Source organism: Meriones unguiculatus, chromosome 10, assembly GCF_030254825.1.
Source record: "Meriones unguiculatus strain TT.TT164.6M chromosome 10, Bangor_MerUng_6.1, whole genome shotgun sequence".
NCBI classification, from domain to species: domain Eukaryota; kingdom Metazoa; phylum Chordata; class Mammalia; order Rodentia; family Muridae; genus Meriones; species Meriones unguiculatus.
In genome coordinates, this window is record NC_083358.1 from 23,262,636 (window position 1) to 23,289,695 (window position 27,060).

Below are 27,060 nucleotides of genomic sequence, written 5' to 3' on the forward strand. Positions count from 1 at the left end.
TTTTGCAGCAGGGTCTTACGTAGCTCATGCAGCTTAAACTTGCCATGTAGTCTAAGACCTTGAACTTCTGATCCCCCTGCCGCCAGCTTCTCATTGCTGGGATGACAGACATGCAAACCTGTCATGCCCAGTCAGGTTTTGTGGCGCTTCGTTCTCGCCTCACTTATTAAGAGCTAAGCAAGATGCAGTGAGACCGCTTGTGACACTCTCCCACGTAAACCCCACGTAAACGTGGGACATAAACGGGGCCGTCCAGCCCGAGTTCACGCCAAAGCTTGCGGCGTCTGCGCCTGCAGGGGTCGCCAGCGAGCCCTCGGTCGGGCGGCGCCCGCGGCTCCACCTCCCGCGTGAGGCTGTCCGGTTCGCTGCCTGAGCCAGCCACGTCCACGGCTGCGGCGCTCCCGCGACCGGCAGGCGCACGCGGACATCGCCGGCCCGCGGGGACGCGCTGGAAAGCGGAGCTTCTGCGACGTTGCGGGCGGGCGGCTCGGCCAGCTCGGGGTCCTTGCGGGTCCTCGGCGGGCCCGGGGGAGGGCCCTCTTTGTGGCTGCAGTTGGCAAGATGGCGCCGGTGGGGGTGGAGAAGAAGCTGCTGCTGGGCCCCAATGGGCCCGCGGTGGCGGCCGCCGGAGACCTGGCCAGTGAGGAGGAGGAAGGCCAGAGTCTATGGTGAGGAGCGTACCGAGCCGCGGATGGTGCGGCCGGCCGGGGAGCGGGCCGGAGAGGGCAACACCGTGGGCAGACATTGACGGGCAGTGGCAGGCCGAGCGGTCCAGGGCGGTCCCGCGCTCACCACTCTTGTCATTGTCGCCGCAGGTCTTCAATCTTGAGCGAAGTGTCCACCCGCGCCAGATCCAAGCTGCCGTCCGGCAAGAACATTCTGGTGTTCGGTGAGCAGCCGGGTACTGCCCTGGGGCGCTGGGGTGGGCCGGGCGGCGCCCCTCCCACTGGTTCCAGCCCTCTCCACCCTTGCCACCTGCTTGTCACTCGCCGGGGAAGGCTCGCTGGACTCTGGGCACACGTCTCTACTGAGCCCCTAGAGTGCAGCTCCGTTTGGAGGCCTGTGGTGTGGCATGGGCTTATGGCACATTCCTTCAATCATTTGGCTGAGCCTTCAGCCTAGACACCGTTCATCGCTTAGCCAAAAAAGGATGTGCAGGCTGGGTGGAGAAAGTGGGGGAACTAGGTGGTCTGGGCTGGGAACTGAGGCGATGGACGAAGCCTTTCTCCAGTCCTCATGAGCAGTTCAGCAGAAAGTATTAAGGGACTGCCTAAAGGTAGCAGACCTCGGATTCAGCCCCAGGAACTTTCTTGCGTTACTCCTGCCCTCACTGCTAGGTTGCCAAGTCAGTCATTGAACCTCTCTAGCTTCAGATGTCTCATACAAATGAAAAGGATTATGTGCATTACCTGCAACGCTGTTGTGGGGTTGGCGCTGAGGGCTGAGCAGTGGGACAGCACAGACTTAACACTCAGAAAGAATCCCACTCTAGCAGAGGCAGATGTGTGCGCGGTTGCACTGCATCATTGCTGTCAAGAGCAGACTGTTGTGGGCGCATCACACAGCTTCGATGTGTTGAAAGAGAACTTGTGGAGTCGGGTGTTGTGCAGGGTAAATGTCTAGATACAAGCACATAGCCATATCAAGAGGGTGAAGAATTTGGACACTGTTAAATATTTTTGTTTGTTTGTTTGCATTAGAGGGTAAGTTGAGATCAGATCATAAAGGACTGATGAATTAATCCTCTTTCCTGAAGACTCCTGATCTTCACACATTTTTATCTTCCCTTCCCCAAACTTCATGGAAATAACTGCACTGTGGTTTCCCTGTGCAGGAAACCACAGGGACGGCCACTGTGGTAGGTTATAGCCAGATATGTGCATTAGGGAAATAACTCAGGCTTTGGAGTGCCAGGTAGATCGGAATGAGCAGGTGCTGAAATCAGGCTGACAAGCGCTCACCATGGTCCAGACGGATTGTGGCCAGCATTAAAAAGGTGAGGCTTTGTGGAGGAGAAAGGACCTCTGTGGGCTGCCTTTCATTTCTTATGTTCTCTAGTTCCATGTTACTGAGTCCAAGGATGCCCAGTGATGTTGGGTGATGATGGTCCTAGTTCACCCTGTGGGGGAGGGTGCTGGTGTAGGTAGTCTGAGGCAGGTGAGCAAGCTCTTGGTACTGAGACTGTACTTAGGAGTTTTGCTTAGGTCAGTAATTATTTCCCTCTCGTTTCCAAGCCTTTAGGGTGCTTGTGAAGTTGTTTTTTTAAATCAAAGATATGTAAATAATATCATAAGTCTCATAATTATGAGGCAGAATCAGGTTTTTATTTCAGTGTTTCTAGACATTTGGGGTTAGCTGTGTTTTGAAGAGTTCTTGCTTTTACTTTTACTGTGGCAAAGATTTATTTCATAAGAAACTAGCCCCACATTTCCCTTCCCTGGGTGTCTGTCTTAGAAGTTGTAGGTAGAGCTGGTGGATTTGCCTCTTTTCTTCCCTTGTGGAGTGAAGAGAATTGCAATAGAAGGTCATTGGGGATCTTGGGGTGGCTGCCTTGGCCAACCCAGTCGCTCTTAGAGCAGTTCTGCTTCGGTCTTGAGAGCGGATGAGACCCTAGCAGCAGGCTGCCTTGAGATTCCCAGTTGTTCTTTATTGTGTTGATGTTACGACTGGCCATCTTTGCCTAGAATGATGCACAGTATGCTTTTGTCTTCTTGCAAATGTCATTTGTAGGTGAAGATGGTTCTGGTAAAACAACTCTCATGACCAAACTACAAGGAGCAGAGCACGGCAAAAAAGGAAGAGGCTTAGAGTATCTTTACCTCAGCATTCACGATGAAGACCGCGATGGTGAGTGACACAGTACTCCGTCGTAAAGGTAACATGCAGGACTCTGACTCTTACATGTCAGGCACTCTCAGCTTTCTGTTAGGACCAAAGGTAAAATGTGTGTCATTTGCATTTTATTCATCTTGTTTGTTTGTTTGCTTAGTTTGGTTTTTTGTTTTGTTTTGAAACAGGCTCTCATCATGTGGCCCTGGCTGGCCTTGAATTCTACTCTGTAATGACTCCTTTATAATTTTTTCAGGTTTTATTTGTTCAGCCTTGTCAATACTATCACTGTCTAGGTCTTTTGTTCTGTAGTCTAAATATGAAGTGTATTGATGAGTTTTTATTCTTCATGTTTACCTTTATCCGTTTAAATTCTAATGATCAGAGTGTACACTGGGATTAAAGGAGTACCTGGCAAGCCCTATTTTTACTTGCTTTTTAATTTTTATTTCTGTGTCAGTGTGTGTGTGTGTGTGGTGTGTGCGGATACCCCTCTCCTGCCCAAGAATGCTCTCTGAGGCCAGAGGGAGATATAAGGTTTCCTGTGCTATCACTCCTCCCCTAACTCATTTGAGACAAGGTCTCTAATTAAACCTGGAGCTAGGCTAGGTGCCTTCAAGCCCCAGCAATCTTTCTTCCTCCACCCCCACAGCACTGGGTTACAGGATTGTATGGCTTGTTTCAGTAGTGCTGGAGATAGGAACTCCTGTCCTTATCCATGTGCAGCAAGTACTCTTCACCCATGTGGCCATCTCTCCAAGCTCCACGCTTGATCTGTAGTGCATGTTTGCAAAAATGAGAACTGAGAGTGTTAAGGACTTCTGTGTTAGCCTGAATGTTGAGGTACTGAAATTAAAAGTTTTGCTTTCACAAAGCAGCAGTAACAGGGGTTCTTGTTCCCGGTTTTCTTTTTAAAGCCTTGGCGTTTTCTGTGCGGCATGTTGTTGCTCTGCTTGGATCTAGCGGAAAGTCGGAAATCAGTGTGACTCAGTACCAGTTGAGAGTCTTTTCACAGAAGAGCGTTCTGAGTCTGAATTTTGAGATGCCAATAGCCTGTGTTTCTTCTGGTGAAAGATCCAGAGCATCAGAAGTATAATCCCTTTAGTTCCTCATTGCTAAAATAGAGTAAAGTAATGGTTTCTACCTGCACAGTCCTTACGATACTCACAAGCGTGTGATAAACAAGAGGATTAGGTACCACTATGACAGTCTTAAAGTTTTGAGGCAAATGGACCAGTTCTTGCTGGTTACAGCTGCTCTGTAATGACTCCATTATAATTGTTCAGGTTTTATGTTCAGCCTTCTTAGTGACTGTGGAATAGTTATTGGTAGGTCTTTTTGTCCTGTTGGAAAGTTTGTAGTCTAAAGATGAAATGTATTGGTTAACTCTCATTTTTTATGTTTGCCTTTATCCATTTAAGTACTAGTAATCATTATGTTAGAGTGATTTTATCAGTTCTCCTACTTCCTTATTGCTAAATTGAAGAAGATAAACCAAAAGCCTGTCTAGCACTACAGTTCTGTTATCTGTAAGAGCTGTTCAGTAAAGGACATGGATAAGGGTTCTTCCTCAAGTCCTGACACCTCCGTGTGCTAACTTAAATCTCCAGGGATTTTATCCCTCTTCCCTTGACTTTGTCTTTTTGAACATTCCTTAAAGATCCTGAAAAGAAGGCAGAAAGTAGGCCTGGTATCTAGGCCTCTGTTTTCTGTCAGAAAAATACGCGCTGAATGTCTGTCTAGGCCCAGTAGAATCTGTTACTGTATGATTAAGGCTGCTAAGCCAAGCCTAGAGGACCTTGCGTGTTTGCAGCTTTTGCTTCCTGCCTCTGCAGGCCACCATGGGTTTTGTGGGAAGTCCTTGGGCTTGGGAGCCAGACAGAACTGGTTCAGAATGCCACTCCTGTGTTCAGCAGTTATGTGGCTTCTGGCTACTAACTTAACAACACTTCTATTTTCTCACATGAGGAAGAGGATGATAGCACATTTTACAGGTGGACAGAGTGTGGGAATGTGAGAAGAGCCCTAGAGACAAGTTGAAAGCTTCCATGTCCTTGTAAAAGGGCAGACTGGGGCGTAGATGCTCTGAATCTCTTTATCCTCGGGTGTTTCCAAGACTGAGGCACGTGTCAGGACAGTGTGTCCCAGTAACTGCATTTACTTGTCTTTGAGTTGAAGTTTATGCTAACATCAAGTTCAGATTCCTTTCAGGTTACTATGAAAGCTTTTTCCTTTGTGTTTACAGGACTTTTTTCTTTCGGCTGCTTACTTAGGAGTCCTTGTTTGATGGAAGAGTTGCCCTTACCTGAGGTTAATTATACATCTCTGAGCCCTTGTCTTTTTAATTGTGGGGTATGACTGGGTTGTAAGTTCACATTTCACAGGCAATCATCTGCTAAAGAAAACAGTCTCTGATTGTATCTAGGTTGTAGCAGGACATTGCATGTCAAAGGACCACTGTCTCACAGTTAGATCATCTGTCTAATGCTGCATGGATGTGTGATCCCCACACGTGGGGGAGTTATGACACTGGCAAGAAAAGCTGAAGAAAGAACCTAAGCTTGCTGATGGGTAGGCACATAAACCTCAGACTTTGAGTACAGAGTATGTTTGGAGTCAATTCACAGGCCCAAACAAAACACTAAAATATGTTGGAGTTTGGGGGCCAGTGAGGTAGCTCAGCAGGTAAAGTCACTTGCTGCCGAGAATGCCCAAGTTTGATCCCTGAGACCAACGTGATGGAAGGAAAGACCTGACCCTCTACAGGGGTCCTTCGACTGTCCCTCTGCTCCTACTCTAAGGAGCATATGTAACTGACTAAATCTTATAAAACATTTTAAGTAGGAGCTGGAGAGATGGATCACTTGCTGCTCTTCCAGAGGTCCCATCTTGGCACCATGTCAGGGGCTCACAGTGTTTATAACTTCAGCTCCAGGAGCTCCAAGCTCTAGTCCCTAAGAGCACCTGCTCTTCTGTACACACACATCTGTATATTTATATCATTAAAAAGTAATCAAACTAAATCTCAAAGTTTTTAAATAGGTTGGAAGTACAACTCTTATGCTCAGATTTGTCAAAGTGCATTTTTATAGATCTTAATAAATTGGTTATATCAACAAGGAAGGTAGATTTTTAAAAGTATTTGTTGGAAAAGAAGTTAATGAAATTATGTTTAGAAGTTAGGCATTCCCTTTCTTAAGGTACTTCTATAAAAAAAATTTTTTTCAAGGAATATGTTCGAAATTTTCTAAAAATATCCTATTAATTTAGAGAATTGTCTCTATAGTTGAATTGTCAGTTACCAGTTACTGGTATATTTTATTTCAGCTATATCTTAAGATTTCCCTTTAGTCCACTTGGATTATTTTCAGACATTAATAACATTTCATTTGTAAATACTTCTATAAGTATACCTAAAAGATATCCTAACAGAATGACCATAGTTGCTTAGTGTGACATACACAAAAGGGTGTGTGTAGTCAGCTTGTTCACCAGCTCACAGATTTCTGCTATCTTAGGACAGTAGATTATTTAGACTGAGGGACAGTCCATCAATAAATGTTTGTATCCTTTGGTTGTTACTGAAAGCTAATTACTTTCACTCTGCTCCTTAGAGTTTGTGGAAATCTTATTTAGTTATAGCATTGTCCTGTTGTGGTAATCTAAACTTTTAAAAGCCTAGGCAGTTCATTCTATACTAGGCCAATTTGCTGGCCGCTGGGTATTTGGCTCTGCTGGGCTAGGATTTCTGTGTGAATTCATTCCCTTCCTAATGCTGTTCTCATAGCTATACAGATAGTCACTGTGGGGTGATAATGTCGCTTCATTTCTCTCCCCAGATCACACACGTTGCAACGTGTGGATTTTAGACGGAGACCTCTACCACAAAGGCCTGCTAAAATTTGCAGTTTCGGCTGAATCTTTGCCGGAGACCCTGGTCATTTTTGTTGCAGACATGTCTAGACCTTGGACTGTAATGGAATCTCTCCAGAAGTGGGCTAGTGTTTTACGTGAGCATATCGACAAAATGAAGATTCCACCAGAGGAAATGAGGAATCTGGAGCGGAAATGTGAGTAAAATTCACTAGTCTCTTTGGATTATTGGAGCCATTTTCTTTTTTAGCCATGAGGGTTTACTCGGCATAGAGTTTGCTTTTGTTTTGAAATACTTCTTTCAGTTATTGACATTCAGTTATCAAGAATAATTTGAAGGGCTGGAAAGGTGGCTCAGTAGTTAAGAGTTCTTACTGCTTTTGCAGAGGACCCAGGTTCAGTTCCCAGTTACCCTTATAAGGAGGCTCACAAGTATCTGTAATTCTCATTTCCAGGAGATCTAGTCACCAGCATACATATAGTGTACATATAGTCAGGCACTCAAGTGCATGCACACACAAACATAAACAAACAAATAAATAAATAAATACATTTAAAATTAAACACTTAGCCTGATGTGGTGGTGCACGCCTTTAATCCCAGTGTATACTGGGAGGCAGAGGCAGGTGGATCTCTGTGAGTTCTAGGCCAGCCTGATCTACATAGCAGGTTCCAGGACAGACACAACTACATAGAGTTGTTTTTTTTTGTTTTGTTTTGTTTTGTTTTGTTTTTTTGAGAGAGAGCTTGTTTATTGGTAGGAAGATGTCCTTTGTTGTGGCTTATGGTTTCAGAGGTCTCAGTCTATGGTCACGTGGCTGTTTTTGCACCTGTGATGAGGCCATCCATCACTGCAGAAGGGAGGCAAAGATGGGTAGAGAAGGGAAAGGATAGCCTTCAAAGGCGTGCCTGAAGTGCCTGCTCCTTCAGGTAGGTCCCCCTTCTAAGATCTGTTCAGTCGGGAGCACGTGAGTAGAAATTCACTGAGAGCTTCATGCCTTTTCCATCCAGTTATACCTCAGTAATGCCACCAACTAGGGACAGAGTCTTTGGGGACTTTTTTTTTTTTTTAAATAAACCCCAAGCACATGTTTCTGGAATCCCATGGAGATCCTATGTCTGCTCTTGTTGACAGGTTTAATAAAAACCCCAAAGAAGAGAAATCCTTCATTTCTGACTAGTTTGTTTAGGATTCTAGCAAAGATGATTACATTCAGGAGTAGGGAGATTGTTTTTGTGGGAGGAGGGGTCATTAAAATACAATAAAAGTTACTTTAGGGTTAAAGACATGAATCCTTCTGAGAACAAAGAACTTTCAAATTACAGGAAGTTTGGTGGGTTTTCAAATGTGGTTCAGAAGCTTGTTTTTCCTTCCTTTGCTTCTGTGCAGTTACATCAGCTTCTGTCCCTTTGCCAGGGAAATGGGAGGGGCAGGGAGTGGAACCGGCAGCCGCAGCGTCTTGGCTAGTGCAAGCTTGGCTGCCCTGGCTTAGTGCCATGGGGTGACATCACTCCCTTTGGTGAATTGATGAGGGCTCCAGAGCATGGCACATAGTATCTGCACACTCACTGGCCCTAAAGTTATGAAATTTTGATAGAGCTTTTCAGATTGAATTTCCTACTGTATATTTTCCAGTCACACACTTCTTGGTGCCCCTGTCCGTCATTATCTAAACATTCACACCTTACTTCTTCCTTTGTTGCCTGTGTGCTTCCTGGTTCATCCACATGCGGGTGTTGTGGTTGTCATGCAGTTCAGCTCATCTCTTCAGCCCCTGACCTTTACATAATGCCCCCCTCTCTTACAAAACAGAGATGCTAAAGACAACTCCATAAAGTGGCTCTGAGGCTGGAGAGCTGTTTCTAGACCCTGCATACAGCCTCCCGCCCAGACTGCTGAGCTCATGTGTCACAGATGCCAGTTCTGTGAACTCGTTTTCTTGGGTTGCTAACCTTACAGAGACTTACTAAAATAGAAGACACATCAGCTGAGGGTACCTTGTCTTTCTCAGACAAGGAAAGTGATTAGTGTCAAATGGTGTTCTAGGGGTAAGTGCTGGGGGTACAGCAGACAGGAAGTCTTTCCTGTTCTTGGGAGTTTGTTGAAGAGACACTGAATTAATTTTATGGTCTTTGTTATTGGTGTCTGTATCACCAAAGATTAGATCCAACGACATATGAGAGAAGATTGGCTTAAACAGGACTGAGGTTTCTTTCTCCTGGAAATAAAATCTAGAGCAGGCAGTTTGCAAGTAGCAGCAGCCTGGGAAGACAGCTCAAGAGCCCTGGCTCCTCTCTGCTTACCACGTTGTCATTTCCAGGGTGTGGTTTGTTCCCCCTTGACACTAGAACTTTAGCAATATGTCTGTGTTCCAGCAACATGGAGAAAGGAAGTGCTAAGGTTCACATGCCTGCTCTCTTTTAAAGAGGATGAGAATGGAATCTTTTTGTTTGTTTGTTTTTTTAAAGAGTGTGTGCACTTGCACTGCCATGTGCAGCATAGATGTCAGAAGATTCTCTCCTTCAGCTGCAGGTACCACAGGTTGAGCTCAGTGTTTCACAGTGAGAACTTTTACCTGCTGACCCTGCTTGCCAGTCCAGAAAATGTCTTTATTCTGTGTGGCTGTGTGTTCTGAGCACTAGAGTTCGGTTGGATTAGGGGGGAGAGGAGAGAACACTGGAGAGTATCTGGCAATTGCTGAACCATGTCTGTGAGGGTCTCTGTTTTCACTGTCCCTGGTCCATGAATGTTTGGAATGGTAGCTGTGCCTTTGTGCCTCGTGTTGAAAGAGTACCTTTGTTAGCTTACTTTCAGGGAAGTGGTTAGTTGTTCAGATTCTTGCTCAGAGGACCACTGCCTTCCGGATTAATTAGACCCTTTGCTATTTTCTTATTAAGATTTATTTTATTTTTATTTGTGGGGGCCTGTGAATGCATGTGCTGGTGGAGGTGTCAGGTCATCCTGGAGCTGGAGTTAACAGGAGGTTGTTAGGCTGAAAGTGAACTTGGTCCCTTGTAGGAGTAGACATGCTCTTAGCCCCTGAGCACTTCTCCAGCCCCTTTAGCATTGCTTTCAGCAAGTGAGCACTACTTTACAATCCAGGCTCCTTCCGTTCCAGCCTCTCTGATGTGGAACTGCTTAGTGATCAGCCGCTGTGAGCAGGAGCTGGCAGGGGGAAAGCAACTCCTACAGCTGCCAGAAGGTGGCGCTTGTTCATACATATGGTATACCAGTTATCCTTGTTGCAGCAACACCTGGACAAAGACAGTGTGAAGGACTTTTTGGTTTGGTTTGGTTTGGTTTGGTTTGGTTTGGTTTGGTTTGGTTTGGTTTGGTTTGGTTTGGTTTGGTTTGGTTTGGTTTGGTTTTGGCTGTTTGGGAGAGTTTGGCTGTTTAAGGAAAGCATGGGAGCAGGGACTTAAGGCTGTTGTTAGTCTCAGTACATTTGCAGTCAGGAAGCAGATGAAAATACTAGTATCTAGCTGACTGTCTCTTTTTTAAATTTTAGTCTAGGAGCAGGAATTGTAGGCTGGCATAAATAAACCATAAACCATTATGGAAACACCCTTGCAGGCACACCCAGAGGTGTGTCTTCTAGGTGATTTGTTTATTTATTTTTTAATGTACAGTCTCTGTGTAGTTCTGGCTCTCCTGGGATTCACTGTGTAGATTGGGCTAGTGTGGAACTTACAGAGACCATCCTGTAGGTCTTGACCCCTTTAAGAGTTGACTGGCCCTTTCACAGAGATTGCATGTCAGATATCCTGGATATCAAATATTTCCATTATGATTCATAACTGCAAAATTACAGTTATGAAGTAACAAAAATAATTTTATGGTTGAGGGTCACTGTAGCAAGAGATGTATTAAAGGGTCAAAGCACTGAGAAACACTGATTTAGAGTAATTAGTTTTCCTCAGGACTTAAAGCTACTTTGACATGTGGCGTATGCACAACACAGCTGGAAGGCTCCTAGAATAGGTGATCTGGCTATTTCACCCACCTTCCTTCCCCTTGTAGTTTAGCTCACCTGTGTCTTGCTCCTGCCTCTGCCCTGCTCCCTTTTGGGGAAGCCCTGGACAAATGTGTTCTTGAGCAATTAGATCTCACCCATACAGTTATCCACTGCATATTTCCTTGATTTGACTAGTAAAGGAATCTTTAATTCCTTTAAGCTCCTTTAACATCAAATTTTCTGGTTATGTACAACCTGGAGTGGAGATTACCTTGGTAGATTTCTTTATGTTGACTGAAGTTTCAGGAGTGTGCTTAGTGCATGTGTCAGTCTCAGCCTTTGTGGGAGAATACTTGAAGGAACAAAGGAAGGGGTAGAGAGGTTTCTGAGTCTGTAAAGCATGAGCACCGGAGTTCAGTCCTCAGTACCCATGTGAGAGCTAGGTGTGGCAGCACACAACTCTAATCCTAGCTCTGGGGAGGAGACAGGAAGGTCCTGAGGCCAGCCAGTCAAGCTAAACTGAAGGCCAGATTCAGTGAGAGACCCCATCTCAAAGAATAAGGTGAAGAGCAATTAAGACACCCAGTAATTAAGACACTGACTTTGGCTCCACTCTCAAGGACTTGTATGCACACACATACACAAGGGTTTATCTAGCCATGATTTCAGAGGTTGCATGTACTGGTGGCTCACTCTGTTGCTTTGGTGGAGAAGAGTCGCTCACCTGTTGGTGGATGGGGAACAGAAAGAAAAAGAGGGCTGAGGATGTAGCTCAGTTGATAGAGGAGAGAGCATGTATGAAGCCCTAGGTTCAGCTCTGCGTAAACTGGGCATGGTAGCTCGTGCTTGTGATCCCAGCACTAGGGAGGTAGAGGCAGGACGATCAGAAGTTCAAGGGCATCCTCAGCTACATAGTGAGTTTGAGGCCAACCTAGACCACATAAGAATACACACACATGGCAGGGGATGTGGGGCAAGGAGAGGGGAAAATGACAGCAAGCCACAGTGTATCCTTTAGAGGCACACCCTTAGTAACCTACTTTTTTTATGAATCTACCCCCAATGGCTCGTTCAGCTGGGAATTTATGCATTAATTAATCCATTAATAAAATTAATGCCTTCTCAATCTAGTCACCTCTCAAAAGTACCACCAGCTGGGAACCTTGAACACATGAATCTTTTGGGGACCTGCATATCCAAACCATCACAGTTGGTTAGCTTTTAGTTTACCTGGTATAGCATGAGAACTCCTCGGTCATTTTAGAAGCACATACAATAATAAACTGAATCTCTCTGTGTTTGAAGTCTGTTTGAAACCTGTTCTGTGGGTGTAGAGAAGAATATGCATCTTTTTCTTGATTGACAGGTTGATTGATTGATTTGTGTGTGTGGGTGTTCTGCTGCTTCCATGTATGTCTGTGCACCATATGTGTGTGGTGCCCATGGAGACCAGAAGAGGGTCAGATCCTTTGGAACTAGAGTTACAGACAGTTGTGTTGTGTGGGTGCTGGGCTTCAAACCTGGATCCTCCAGAAGAGCAGTTGGTACTCTTAACCATTAACTCATATCTCCAGTCATCTGCCCTTTCCTTCCAATACTTTTAATAATATTTATGTTGCATGGTTTTTAAAGTATAATAAAAGGCCTTAAGCCTTCTTTAGTCCTGTTGTGTTTATTAGTAAAATAGAACTATCTATTGGTTCCTTAAAAAAAGCCTGGAGGGGCTTTACCCATCATGTGAAAATCTAGGTATAGTGGCTTACAGCTGTGATCCTAACACTCAGGAGCAGGGGGAGGGGCGGGGTAATGACTGCAAGTTCATGCTGAGTTCCAGGCCAGCCAGGGATACATGGTAAGACTCTTTAAATACAAGACAAAACCCATCATTCGAACCTTGAAGTGCTCATGCACACGTTCTGGTCTGCCGGCCTCATGTTCACTTGGCATTAATACAGCTCTTGACAACTCTACCTAAGAGCTCGTTTTCTTTTTGTAAAGATTATTTGTTTTATAAGTGCCCTACTTGCACATTTGTATGTGTACTGCATCCATGCCTAGTGCTCACAGAGGACAGAAGGGGGTATTGGATTCCCTGAAACTGGACTTACAGATGGTTGTGAGTTTCTACATGGGAGTTAGAATGGAAGCTGAGTCCTCTGCCAGATCAGTTACCTTAGCCATTGCTTTAGCTCCCTCAGGCTCCCATAATCAAGATAACAAATGCATGTGCCAAGACACAGATGTGTTGCTACTGTTGTATTAGGCACAGATAGGCTCTGCACACTGTATGTGTAAGTCAAGTCCCTTGAAGACAAGGATGGACTGTGGCTGGTGCTGGGCAGTCACGTGGCCTTTGCTTGCCTCTACTGTATGGAGGCGGCATGCTCTTCTGGAATTCAGAGTGTAGGCATTTATAAGCCTTTCTAATGAAGACCATGACAAGTTGTGTTACTGTGATTTCTCATGGTCACCTAGAATGAAGTAATGGTGCGGCTCTCTGGTACTGTGAAAAAAGTAGGATATAGGAAAGAATTACTGGCGAGTGTGGCGTTCTTTGTTTTGTTTTACTTTTGGTGGTTTTTGTATTAGGAACTAGTGCGAACTTAAGAACTTTAAAAACTTGGGCTGGGGCTCCGTGATAGACTGCTTGCCTGGCACGTGGAAAAACCTCAAGTTTGAGCCGCCACAGTCCTATACCTAAGAACAGAACTTTAAAAGCCTTTAGGACTTGCATGAATTTAAAGATGTCAGGGTGGCCTGCTGCTGTTGCACTTCACAGCTTGGTCGATGTGAGGACTGCTGTTTTGTATAGTCCCTGAACTAAAGCTGCAGCCCCTGCCGTGCACAGATGTTTTTGTTTTATATTTATTACTCCCTTTTTTTTTTCTTAATTTTCTAAACCCAAGGTGTATTTTTATGTATATCCATGTAATTTTTCTCTTTTTCCCCTGTAGTTATGAAAGATTTTCAAGATTATATTGAGCCTGAAGAAGGTTGTCAAGGTTCACCACAGAGAAGAGGGCCTCTGACCTCCGGCTCAGACGAAGACAGTGTTGCCCTCCCTCTGGGTGACAGTGTGCTGACTCATAACCTGGGGATCCCAGTGCTGGTGGTGTGCACAAAGGTGCGTCCAGGGAGTTGTGAGCTTGCCTGGTTTGGGCCAGGGAGCAGTCACCATCTGAAAGTTTCAGAAGCTTTGACGAAGTTTCTACTCATGGGAGAATCCGGCTTATTTGGGATTCGTTAAGGTACATGGAATGTGTCAGGGTAGAACATACTGTCATGTCATGCTGCTGCAAAACTTGACATCACTTAATTCAGAAAGCCCTGTTGACTTCATGGGCAAACTCAAGTAAAAGTGATTTTCTTAAGGCTCCCATTCATCTGGTCCAAACTGATGGTGAAAAGAGAATGAAGTAGAAATAGAAATTAAGCTTAAGCCAGGTATATGGCACACGCCTTTAATCCCAACTTAGGCAGAGGCAGGCGGATCTCTGTTCGAGGGCAGCTTGGTCTACAAAGTGAGTCCAGTACAGCTAAGGCTACACAGAGAAACCCTGTCTCAGAAAAAAGAACAAAAAAAAAAGAAAGAAGTTAAGGTTAATTTTAGAGAAAGTATGTCTCTTATATAAGAGAAGGGAAAGTAGCTTTAAAAATATTTTGGATTTCGAAAGTACTTTATTTCTAGTAAAAGCCACCTTGTTGCCCAGCTGCAGGTTTTGCCGGTTTCATGCTGTTCTTGAGATAGAGACCTGTGAAAGTGCAGTGCACAGCAGTGAAGGGGCCTCTCTCCCAATGGAACCTCATTTGATGTTGAAAACAGTTATGAGGTGATTAGGCCCTATTGCTTCTGTACTTTGTGTGTGAACTGAGGCCCTGGAGGAAAGAAAACTAATTCTCTTGTTCCTTTTACCCAATACCTGGACCCTTTTGAGGTCTTTCTTTAGAAATTCTCTACATCTGAAGAAATTCCTGTTCCCGTCTTCAGCAGGCAGAAAAGCAGAGAGCTCACACTCCTCTTGGTTGTGTCTCCTGCAGTGTGATGCTGTGAGCATACTGGAGAAGGAGCACGATTACAGGGACGAGCACTTCGACTTCATCCAGTCACACCTACGGAGATTCTGCCTGCAGTGTATCCTTGGGAAGCTCTCGGGCCCAGAGCACAGGCTTGCCTCCCAAGGGGGTGCCTTCCGATCCCCTCCTGAACACACAGTAGTCCTGGTTTTCTTTCTTCTTCATTACACTTAATTATTTGGGGGTGGGGCACATGAGTGTAGAGGTCAGAGGAAAACTTGGAATCAGTTTTCTCCTTCCATCATGTGGGTTTCTGGTCAAATTTAGGTTGTCAGGCTTGCAGCAAGCACCTTCACTCAATCACAAAGCCACCTTGCCTGTCTCACAGAGTAGTTTTTTGCCATTGGGAAAAAAAATTGTAATCTTTCTATTTTGTATTTTTGCTATGGATTGCGGAATTTCATACATACTGATTTAGGTAATCTTTGGTCACTTTGTTAAGTATTACTGTGGGTTTTGTTTTGTTTTACTGTGTCATCCAGGCTGGCCTGCAGCTTGTGATCTTGTGCCTGGGTTATAAGCATGTGCTACCATTCCCATCTTAGTTTTTCCTTTTTTTTAAGGCTCTACTCTTCATAGGCTTTCATATTGAGAAACTGATGTGTGACCATTATATTAGCCAATACATTGATTGTACCTAGAAATCTTACTAAACTTTGCTCTTACTTAGAGAGTTATAATTACCAATATCTTACTGGTTCTGTGCTACTCAGGAAAAAGATGTCGTGTCAGTGGCTTTTTCAGTCTTCTTTTTAAATCCAGCAGTAGTTGGTATCTTAGTTCCACACCTTGCAGTATGGGTGACAGGCGCTTCCTTTGAGACTTTTGGCACCTGTCTCTGAAGGTGTGCTTGATGATGACCTCATCCCTGTGAGCCCCTGCCTGGGAAGTAACCTGTCTGCCTCTGTACGCTGAGGGCCCTGTTCTGCTGATTTTGCTTCGTAGGAAGCAGCCTCAGGAATGGACAGTAGTCCAAATGTTAAGAAAGAAAAATAGCCTTGTCCTACTACAGCTTCAGCGTGCTTTGAGTATTCATTTATCGAGGCTTCTCCACTCCTGTTCCTTTATAGTTTTTAAATCTTGCATGCTTTGTAGTTTGTATGTGGATAAACAACAGTTCACCTGATACTTGAAAGGTTATGCTCAAGTGTAATTGCTTTTTATCTCTCAATGAATTGGTTTTCCTTAAGCAGATTGAATAGATGGAGCTGCCCTGATTTACACCTCAGTGAAGGAAGAGAAAAACCTTGACTTGCTGTATAAATACATTGTTCATAAAACATATGGCTTCCACTTTTCCATACCCGCCTTAGTTGTGGAAAAGGACGCAGTTTTTATGTGAGTTCTTTGGAGGTGGTGGAGTTTAAACCCTTCTCTGTATAGTATATTCACTGCTCATGTGCCTTTTCAGTGCAGCACTTCTGTCTGAAGACCGCTTGGTCTGGGTGCTCTGGGACAGAGGGTAGACAGGTGCAGCTTTCCCTCTCTCCTTTGATCGACTCATCTGGCTTAGGGTACTTCGGTCAGAATCTGCATTCCTTCATTGAAAGAACGCTGTCCCAATGTAAGCAAGCCATTTTGTACACTTAACTGTCGGCTCTGGTGAAGCATTGGCTGTGGAGAGAATTGGAATATAGAGATTTCAGTTTGGGGTTCTCAGTGGCTTATGTAAAGCATCTATCTGGTGGCTGCCTCTGAGGGGGTGACTGCAAACTTCTCAGTTAAATATCCTTGTCATCCCCGTCAGTGTGGGCTTTAGCTCTGCTTAGTACTTCCTGTCATTTGCATTTTCCAACCTCTGGGATTGGTCATCTTGCCAGAGACTTAGTGAGCCTGTTTTCCTGGGTTGGTGTCTTCTCTCTCTGTTGAGAATTCTGTTGAGAATCATATTGCTGTATACACATGGGATGGTGCTGTGGTCTTATAGTAGTAGATTGACGTCCAGCTCTGAGAGGCTCTGGGCTTGACAGTTACATTCGTCCATTCAGCAAGCTTTACACAGCACCTCCCCAGCACCCAGGTTCTCTGCTGAAGACACGAGATATACCTGTTAGAGCACAGAAACAGACATGTGCTGAAGAGGAGGAGGGCAGCAGTGGGCTAGTGGAGTGGGGACCGGAAGGTTGGGCTGCTGGAAGATGAGTTCTCCATCTCGGGCAGACCAGCAGGATAGGGCCAAAGGCATCTGTGAAAGGCCAGAAGTACAAGAGCCGAGTGCTTCTGGGAAACTAAACAGGTTACCTCTTGAATGTTTGAAGAGGGTCTTACTCAGACTGTTCACAACCTAAAGAATCACCCAGAACAGTCAGACAGGCACTAAAGCAGAAACTCAACGAGTAGTGTGCTTTTGTAATTGTGTAGTTCTTAATTACATGGTCCTGAGAAGCAGGGGTTCTGGTTGGATTTAGGGCTAGTGTGGAATGGAGACACATCTTGTGGCTATCACAGGTCATAGTATCTCAGCTGTGTCCAGCCCATTTTACTATTTATGTGTGTTGAAGGTTGCCTGTGTAGGAATTAGTCAAGTCAGCAAGACTGTTTGGGATAGGTACCTCTTGGTAATATGCCTGATGACTTGGAATTGGTCGAATGAGAGGGTTGTGAGAACAGTCAGTTGTCTTTTTTCTTTTTCTTTCTTCTTTTTTTTTTTTTTAATCTAGAGCTTCTTGAGTTCAGAAGTATGTCATGTAGGACAGTGTGTGCTTGCTACCATTAAGAGTATAAAGTGGGAACCCTGATCGAATCTCATTTCTTCCTGCCTTGTGGTATTGAGCTGTGCAACACCCACATAGGAACTTAGGGCCTCCTTGTGTCTCTTATGGTGTTGGGGGGCATGGGGGTGACAGGGTGGATATAGGCCATAGCTTCCCCCTTAGCTTTCAAGGCACATCTTCTATGCCAGCACATTAATGAACTGTGTATGAGGTAATTGTTATAAAGAAGTGTCCTCAAGAGGGACAGGATGCAAGAGGAGAGCCAAGCCCAGGATTAAAGGTCTTCTCTAGACCTCTCTTCTTTGTGCATTGTTGGTCTAAGCAGGGTCCTGCTGTGCCCTTCCAATGAGGCAGTGTCTCACATGGGCTTGTTAGACCTAGCATCCCTGAGTTGCTGGAGCGGGATTGTGTCTGTCACATTGATCTGATAGGATATGCCTGCTGTACATTTTTGCTTATGCATCCAAAGCTACAAGATACTAACAACACCTCTAGGTTGTAGGAAAGGACCTCACCCAGGAGTATCTTATAGCCTGAAATGTGTTTCAGATATATGTGGGAAGGCAGTCTCAGGCAAAGCAAACTAATGTGTGCCTCTTTGCCTTTAGACCTGCAGGCTGGGACAATGAGAAGAAAATAGCTATTTTGCATGAAAATTTTACAACCGTGAAGCCAGAAGATGCATATGAAGATTTTATTGTAAAGCCTCCTGTGAGAAAGGTACTTTTAGTCAGTCCCTTTGAAGGCCTTATGTAGGTGTTCTTAAGTCACAAAAAATGAGATCCGGTGTGACAGAAATGCTCACAGTATGAAGTGTGAGTGATGGTATGGCCATGTCAGCTGTGGTCATATTTCCTATAATGTCTCAACAGTGCTACCAGCACTTCTGAATTATTTTTGCCAGATCCCCTCCCTGTGGAATCTCCTGCTTGAACACCATGGTCTGGGAGGTTTAGGACCTGCCAGACTTAAAAACATGAAGTGGCTGCATACCATGGCTAGTTCTGGGGAGAGGGTTTGTGCCTGGTTAGAAAAATGTAACTACAGTCTCAAGAAGGATTCCCATAAATCCATGTGGACGCCCAGACTAAGATGCTTGTAGTGTGAATTTTGACAGTCATTTGAGAGTTGGTGTTGCTTGTGGTCACAAACGTGTCATTTCACAGCTGGTTCATGACAAAGAGTTGGCAGCAGAGGACGAGCAGGTGTTCCTGATGAAACAGCAGGTAGGAGAAATGGCCTTCTCTTGCATGGAATGCCATTCTGGAGGAGGATTTGGGGCTGTGTGTGTTGGAGAACTTGCAGAGGCATGGAAGTTAAGACAAGGTCTCCTCATTCCCTTCTTTTCCTATTGGGGAGGGATTGGGGCACCTGCCTCTAGATGCCTGCTTACATTGCACACTATCCTGCAGGGATGGGCTTAGTCTGTTTTAATGTGAAAAGATGTTTTGCCTTCTTGAATTGGCAATTTACCAAATGACCTGGCTTCCGTTTTTTTTCCCCACACTGTATAAAAGCAAGTGTTGGAAGGTGCTGGTACACGCTTTTAATCCCAGCATTTGGGAGGCAGAGGCAGGTAGATCTCTGTGAGTTTGAGGCTAGCCTGGTCTACAGAATGAGTTCCAAGACATCCAGGGCTGTTACACACAGAAACTGTCTTGAGATGATAGATAGATAGATAGATAGATAGATAGATAGATAGATAGATGGATGGATGGATGGATGGATGGATGGATGGATGGATGGATGGATGGGTGGGTGGGTGGGTGGGTGGGTGGGTGGGTGGGTGGGTGGGTGGGTGGGTGGATGCATGCATGCATGCATGCATACAGGTAGTATACATTTTGTAGGTGAGGCAAGTAATTTTCCCAAGCTGTTAGCTTTTTTGTTTTCTGAATTTTGGTTTTGGTTTGTGTTTTTAAAACACAAGTTCTCATATATCCAGGTTGGCATTGAATTTCTAATCTCCTTGCCTTTAACTCTCAAGTGCTGGGATTACAGGCATGTGTTGCCATGCCTGTAATTTTTTTTTTTTAATGCACTGCTGGGAATCTAATTCAGCTTTCCGCATGCTAGGTAAATACTCTGCCAACTGTGTTCCATCCTCAGCCCAGACTAACCATTCTAATATAGTATTTTATTACTTCTTAAAAGAAATTCATACATACAGTATGTTTTTATTTACCCTCAACTTCCCATTCTACCCTGATTCCCCCTAAGATAATAGTTTTGAACATAAAACCAGTCTTAACATTTCTCTTTGATCCAAATTGTTGCTAGACATGTCACCATCTCCTAAGATTTTGGCCGGGTCCTGTTAGTTCTTGGCAGTTTTTTCCCCAATCTTTTCCTTTTCTATGGCCTGCTTATTTCCTTAGCTTCAAAACTGGTTATGAGGGCGTCTTCATATACCAAATGCTAGATTTAGGTTATTTTGCATTTATAGTGTAAAACATGACTCTTTATTGGCGCCCTATAGTAGAGTCATAGAGTTAACCCTTTTTCCAGACTTCAGTTCATATTACAGGCCTTGGTTAATGGCCAGTTTGTCCCTCTCTTTGCAGTCACTCCTTGCCAAGCAGCCTGCCACGCCCACAAGAACCTCCGTGAGTACCTTAACCAAACAGAGGGTCATGGCCCAGTGTCATGGGTGCCTTCTGGCTTTACCCCGTTATTTGTAAGAGGGGGGGGGCTTTTATATTTTAAAGTAAATTGGTCTCCCTAAAGGCCCACAACCAGAAGTACAATAGAATCTCAGAAATGTTTGATGAAAGACCACACTGGGAATCAGTAAGCTATTAGTTCTTTGCTCAAGAGACTAAGGCATACAAAAGGACTGAGCTGGGAGCAAACCACCACAGTACCTCAGACATGCAGGAACATGTTGATTTTGAATTGTGTGTTCTTGGATATTTCTTATACCTCTGTGATATGGCCTTGTTTTGGATTTAGGAATCCCCTGCCAGAGGACCCTCTGGTTCTCCAAGGACGCAGGGCCGGGGTGGACCAGCTAGTGTCCCAAGCGCCTCCCCAGGAACATCAGTAAAGAAGCCAGATCCAAATATCAAAAGTATGTATGCCGTCTTGGGGAAAGACTTTAGTCCTAGGCCCACAGGGCACGCTACAACAGTGGTTATGGCTGTCAGGTGGAAATTCAGGAAAGCGAGGCTGTTGTTTTTCCAGCAAGGGTTAACCATATGCCCCTGGCATTGTATAAGACCGCAGAACCTTCAGGTGCCTTTGGGAAAGACACAGGTTAGGATGTCACTACACAATGTGAATCTCAAATTTGTCGTTTTATTCCTTAAGTTTGTACTACTACTCTTTATGTATTGGCTATATCTTTCCTTTTGTTCTTACCAGGCTGCATCAAGGTGTTATCTCAGTGCTTACTGATACGCAAAGATATTGGTAACAGTAAGCCATCAGAACAAAATTTTGTAAGTTCCTTAATGTTCAGTGAGCATCTTCTACTTTGGATGTGAGCTTTTCATAACAGGCTGTGAGTCTTACAGGCTTATAAAACTGAAAAGCACCATGCCAAGGACACAGAAATGACAAAAACAAAGATTTTTCTGTGACCCTCAGAGGTGGGGAATGTAAACATGTTTCCATTGGTAATCTTATCACCATCCAGTTAGCCTCAGCTCACAGTGACCACGGTGAATTTGGTTAGCGAGCTAGGAAGATGATGGCCATAGATGCTTAATTTCAAGCTAAGAACTAATTTTTCTGTTTGAATGATGTTCTGTTGCTTTTCTTTGTGTTCCCTTAGATAATGCAGCAAGTGAAGGGGTATTGGCCAGCTTCTTCAATAGTCTGCTGAGTAAAAAAACAGGCTCTCCTGGAAGTCCTAGTGCTGGTGGAGTGCAGAGCACAGCTAAGAAGTCAGGTACAGAGGGGCATTCAGAGCTTTCGGTCCCTTAATAACAAATGGGGGTACAGACAGCAGTGGTTGCCTTCACCTGCCTGCACATCTTCATTGTTCTGACCAGTTTGGAGCAGAACTATGCCTCGTGCTGGCTTCCTTATGGCCTTGCAGAGTTCCTTGGCACATTTACATTTAAGATGTGATTTGGTATATATTCCAGCCATTAAAAAATCTGTATAAGGGCTGGAGAGGTGGCTCAGAGGTTAAGAGCACTGGCTGTTCTTCCAAAGGTCCTGAGTTCAATTCCCAGCAACCACATGGTGGCTCATAACCATCTATAATGAGCTCTGGTGCCCTGGTGTACATGCACACATGCAGGCAGAACACTGTATAAATAATAAATAAATAAATCTTTTAAAAAATGTTTAAAAAAAGAAAAATTTGTATAAGGTCTAACTTGTGCCTGTGACCTTGATCTGGTAGCTCTTTCCATTGAAGGTTATTATGGGGTATGCTATTGACATTTGTTTTGTTTTGTTTTTGAGTCAGGGTTTCTCTTTGTAGCCTTGGCTCTCCTGAACTCACTTTGTAGACCAGGATGGCCTTGAACTCACAGGGATCCCACCTGCCTCTACCTTCCCAAGTGCTGGGATTATAGGTGTGTGCAACCACATCTGGCTTGACATTTATTTAATTTTAATTTTATGTGCTACTTTAAGAGTTCTTATTTGCTTGGGGCAGGAGAGGTGGCTCAGTAGCTAAGATCACTTGTCATTTTGTTTTGGGTTTTTTGTTATTTGCTTGTTTGTTTGTTTGTTTGTTTGTTTGTTTTTGAGACAAGGTTTTTCCAGGTAGCCCTGGCTGTCCTGGAAATAGCCGTAGACCAGGCTGGCCTTGAACTCACAGAGATCTGCCTGTCTCTGCCTTCCCAGTACTAGGATTAAAGGCATATTCTGCCGCCATCCAGCCACTTGCCATTCTTACAGAGGACCCAGGTTCTCAACACCCACATAGCTCACAACCATTCGTAACTCCAATTCCAGGGATCTGACACCCTCTTCTGACCTCCTTGGGCACCAGGCATGCAGTTAATGCATGGACATGCAGGCAGACATAATACTCATATACATAAAATAAAATAAGTAAGTCTGAGAGGTAAAGTTTTATTGCTTCACTGCTCCTGATCTTACAGGGAGACAGAGCCTGTGAGCCTGCAGTGACTCCCTGCAGAACCCTCTGTAGTAGCCCAGCCATCTGACCTTCCACTTAGGCTGGTAAGGCAAGCTAGTCTTGAAGGTTTCTGAAACAAAATTGTCAAGTCCTTGGGAAATCACATACTTCCTTAAGCTAGAGTACATTTATTTTCTTTTTGTGGGGCCAGGGATCAAACCCAGGAGTTGATGAATGCTAGGCAGCAATAGAGTATGTTTTAGGCCGGCCGGCCTTTGTATATTCAGAGACAAGCCTATGGTGGCCTCAGACTCACTGTCTGGCCTTGAACCTTTTGCAGGCAATACAGCACTCCAGATGTTAGACATATTAGGCGAATAGTAATACAGTGTTTTCTCTAATTGATTTTTCCAGAATAATTGATTTTTCCTAGGGTAGTCTGGGCCTCCAACAACTAGGAGTTCCTAGAGATCGAAGAATTTGATCTGGGCCTATACTTTGGCCTAGTGTTTGTCCCTTACCAGAAATAGGGGTCATTATCTAGGCCCCACAAAGCATTTGATAGCAGGAAATAGGAGCACCAGCATTGTGCACAGTGAACTGCATGGCCTCCATCTCTTTGTAAAACATGTTTTTCCATGTGCACCAGTTTAAACTTAATTAAATGACTTTATGGCTAGGGTGTTTATGTGTTTTGTTTTAGGAATCAAACCCTGCATTAATGCAAATACTTTGCCAAAGCTGTATCAGCAACCCATTACTCAGTCTGAGGTGTTGTAGTTAGAAATAAAACCTGAATGCCCTTCTTGGAAAGAATGTAGTTTACTACATGCCTGAAACTCAGTTGGTGGCCTCTGAGGAGATGGTGGAGAAAGTACACAGGGGTTAGGGCTGGGGGATGAAGATTTTCAGAAAGGTCCCTTGAGTTTGGCACAAAGGCATACCCACCTCTTGCCTAGAAGGCAGCTGAATAAAGGAAGGAAGAACAGACCTGTGACACTGGCATTAACTAGGTTAGGGTCTGATTCATTATCCTTGGTGAAAAGGCTTTTCTTTTTTTGTTTTTTTGTTTTGTTTTTAAAACATTTTGTTTTTAAAAATGCTGTCACTAGGAATGATAGCTGAAATCTGTACTCTGTATAGTTTTATTTTATTTATTTTTAGGTTTTCAAGAAGGGGTTTCTCTGTGTAGCCCTGGCTGTCCTGAAACTAGCTCAGTAGACCAGACTGGCCTCGAACTCAGAGATGCCCCTGCCTCTGCCTCCTGAGTGCTGGGATTAAAGGAGTGAGCCACCACCACTGGACTTGACTGTATGACTTTCAATGCTTCTTTTTAAAAATCTTTTCTTGAGCTGGGTGGTAGTGGTACATACCTTTAATTCTAGTAATTGGGAGGCAGAGGCAGGTGGGTTTCTGAGTTTGAGGCTCATCTGGCTTATGGAGGGAATTCCAGGACAGCCAGGGCTATGCAAAGAAACTCTTCTTTAAAAAAACAAAAACTTTTCTCACATTGCTACTTTATGCTCTCTCTCTCTCTCTCTCTCTCTCTCTCTCTCTTGTTCATTTTTTTTTTTAAGGACAAAAGACTGTGTTGTCAAACGTTCAGGAAGAACTGGATAGAATGACTCGAAAGCCAGACTCCATGGTTACAAACTCTTCAACAGAAAATGAAGCCTGACCCTCCTTTAGAAGTGCATATGTCAAATGACCAAATAACTATGTATATTCATCTGATAAGACCAGGATTTTTCTGATATGGCACATGCTATCAGTTTTTTGGGGTAGGGGAGATGAACTTTAAAAAAAAATATATATATAATTCATTGGCTTGTCCGAGTGTGAAACGCACCTTTAGGCAGGTTACGTGTCAGGCCCCTTGTTAGGGATGTCCCTTGGGCTCTTGGGCTGCAGTTCTCCTGTGGGAAGCAGCCACAGCTGGGCTTCTTGTAGAGTGGAGAACGGAGGCCCTCTTGCTATCAGGGTGAAGCAGAGGAGACTAGGAAGTCATTGATCAGATGGTGGTTAGTTTGACCAGTTGTGTGTTGACAAATCACTTGTTCTTGGGAAGCAGATTAAGTAGAAGAACGTCGAGGAAAGAGGAAGGTTCAGGAGGGATGAGAGAGGTGCTGGTGGAGAAGCTAAGCGTTGAGGGAAGTGGAGGAAAAGCAAGCGGCGTTAGTAAGTACATGCATGGTAGACATCAAATAGCATTGTGTAAGACCTAACAATTAGAAGCCTTCTCAAACTAAGCACTAACCATAATGGGAACTGAGCTTGTTCTGAAGGCATCTTAGGAGAAACGTGTTTCGTGTGGAGTGCCTGAGTAAGGTGGAGCTGACTCAGCAGTGGTGAAGATGGTAACTGCGGAGGACCCACGTGAAGGCCATGTGCTTTTGTCCTTCCAGAGATGCTGGGCTCTGTGTTTATGTCACCTGGGGCAGGCAGCTGCTGTGGGTTGTGTTCAAAGTCAGCAGATAGAAAAGAATATATTTTAAGTAGCTTCTGCTTTGTTTTGTTTTGTTTTGTTTTTTTAACTATTTTTAACTACCACAGGCTGGCCAACTAATAGAAAATGCGTGATTGATCTCTCATTTTACCATATTGGCAATGTGCTATAGAAGGTTTGGGAGAAGTAATGTTATTGTGGTTAACTGGCTTGTGCCAATTCCTGCCTTAGAGTCTGTGATAACCTTCACTGATACAGAAAGGTTCTTTTTTGATCATTGCTGTCAGACTGACAAGTGAGTGCTTTACATCAAAAATGGAAGTGGTAGCCTTGTGTTTTCATAAAGTGTAGCACTTCTTTTCTTATGGAAGTGAGAGTTTATGTGTCTTCCATTTAGGGCCATATTCATGGACATCATCATGTCACACCACCATCATGAGAATGACTTCTATGGATCGAAAATAGCACTTTGAGTTTTCTATGTAACACCGCACATATAAATGCAAACACTACCATGACTTTAATGTATAAAATGTTTGTTGTCCAAACCAAGGGGAAAAACCACAGTTCACTTCCATGGAGTTTACTTTTTTTATATGAATGTTTGTTGTATTGTGTCTCGGCATTGTGTCCCTAATGTTATTACTTTACATACATACCAGATTCGACTAACCACTAATGTAGTCCTGGGCCTAAGTTAACATCTAGTTAGATGATGAGGCTCCTTGACTGTCTGGAGTTGCTATGTAAAGGTCTGAACACTGTTAAGGAGAAAGCTGAGTGCTTATTGCCTCTCTAACAACAAAAAGATGTTTCTTGTGCCGGTTTTACTGTTGAAATATATTTTTTTTTTCCTTTTTTAATTCAGTTCTTTTGTTGTTATTTTGGGGTTTGTTTTTGTTTTTGTTTTTTTAAACATGCATTGTGGCTTCAAATTGCCAGGTTGTCTAGGTGATGACAGTTAACTGACTGGAGTTGGGAGGTAGTGACCTGTAGATGCCATGTGGCCACGCTAAAGGGAAGGTCACTTAATCTCTAGCAGCCAGGGCAGAATGAGTGACCTCAGAAACAAGGAATTCTTGGAAAGATACATACCTAATAGTGGGATGTTTAAATTTTGATGCAAATTTTAAAATACGGCATTTGAATGGTTAAGCACTTTTTGTGTTGATGTCAGATGTGCTAAAACCAACCACTGAAGTGCTGAGGACTGGTCTGGTGAAGGTTTCTTGGAGACAGTTATTCCTTTGACACCTGGATGCTCCTAATTTCAGAGGAAACTGATGCGTGTTACCACACCATCAGTAGTTGCCAAAGTCTTCCAGCTTTGGGGAGCTTCAGGGTTCTTTTGGGTTTGAGGAGATGAGGTAATTTTTGTTATTTTAGGATTCTCAAGCATTGGAACCAAAGGCCAAATAATAAACAGCCTTTACTTTCTAAAGTAAAATTAATTTTACTTGCAGAATACACTTGTACGGTAGACTATAAAAGACTTTTATGACTATTTATACACATTGTAGTGATTACCTCTGTTTGCCTCTAAATGGATAATTTTAAGTAAGCCCAACCTAAAAGTTATAGCTTAGTGAGGGCTGGGAATTGGTCTTTCGTAAAAATCCAACATATATGCTGCTAGATTATTTTTTATTTTATTTGCACTTTTTTTTTTTTTTTAATACCGGGTTTTCTTTGTGTTGCCCTGGATGTCCTGGAACTCACTCTATAGACCATGTTGGCCTCCAGAGATCCACCTGCCTTTGCCTCCCAAGTTCTGGGTTTAGAGTGCTACCGTGCCCATCTGTACCTTTTTTCCCCCCCTTGGCATTTTAAAACCAGTATTTAAACTGAAGAGACTGTTTTCTAACTTGATGAAGTTGAAAGTGACTGCTCTGTACATCATGACCTTAACAATGTCGATGCTATAAGTGAAAGCTCACTGTCGTCTCTCTGCTGAGTTCATTGGTGTTTTTAACGTAAAACTAGGACTGCAGATGCTCTCTCACTAGCCTCAGTTTAGGGGGTGGCTCTACTGGGTGCAGTATGCAGTCATGTGGAACCTTGCTTTCTAGTGCTGGGGGAAATGATGTCTAATTACTGGCTTCAATAAACGTGAACCCAGACGGCTAA

The 27,060-nt window shown here is 44.0% G+C and overlaps 1 protein-coding gene across 1 annotated transcript; it reads left to right on the forward strand.

Annotated features, from left to right (window-relative positions):
* The first annotated feature begins 314 nt into the window (after nucleotides 1–314).
* Dync1li2 (dynein cytoplasmic 1 light intermediate chain 2) lies at nucleotides 315–27,060 on the forward strand. Its single transcript, XM_021655342.2, has 13 exons — nucleotides 315–668; nucleotides 816–889; nucleotides 2,731–2,847; nucleotides 6,669–6,899; nucleotides 13,613–13,782; nucleotides 14,697–14,790; nucleotides 15,935–16,070; nucleotides 18,055–18,166; nucleotides 18,613–18,672; nucleotides 20,011–20,052; nucleotides 20,399–20,516; nucleotides 21,222–21,338; nucleotides 24,065–27,060. The coding sequence occupies exons 1-13, from the start codon at nucleotides 562–564 to the stop codon at nucleotides 24,163–24,165; spliced, it is 1,479 nt and encodes a 492-aa protein (XP_021511017.1). The 5' UTR covers nucleotides 315–561; the 3' UTR covers nucleotides 24,166–27,060.

Coding starts and splice junctions, on each gene's coding strand:
- Dync1li2 (XM_021655342.2), top strand. CDS start 562: ATGGCGCCGGTGGGGGTGGAGAAGAAGCTGCTGCTGGGCCCCAATGGG. Junction 6,900..13,612: donor GAGGAATCTGGAGCGGAAAT/GTGAGTAAAATT, acceptor TTTCCCCTGTAG/TTATGAAAGATTTTCAAGAT. Junction 20,053..20,398: donor CCACGCCCACAAGAACCTCC/GTGAGTACCTTA, acceptor TTTTGGATTTAG/GAATCCCCTGCCAGAGGACC.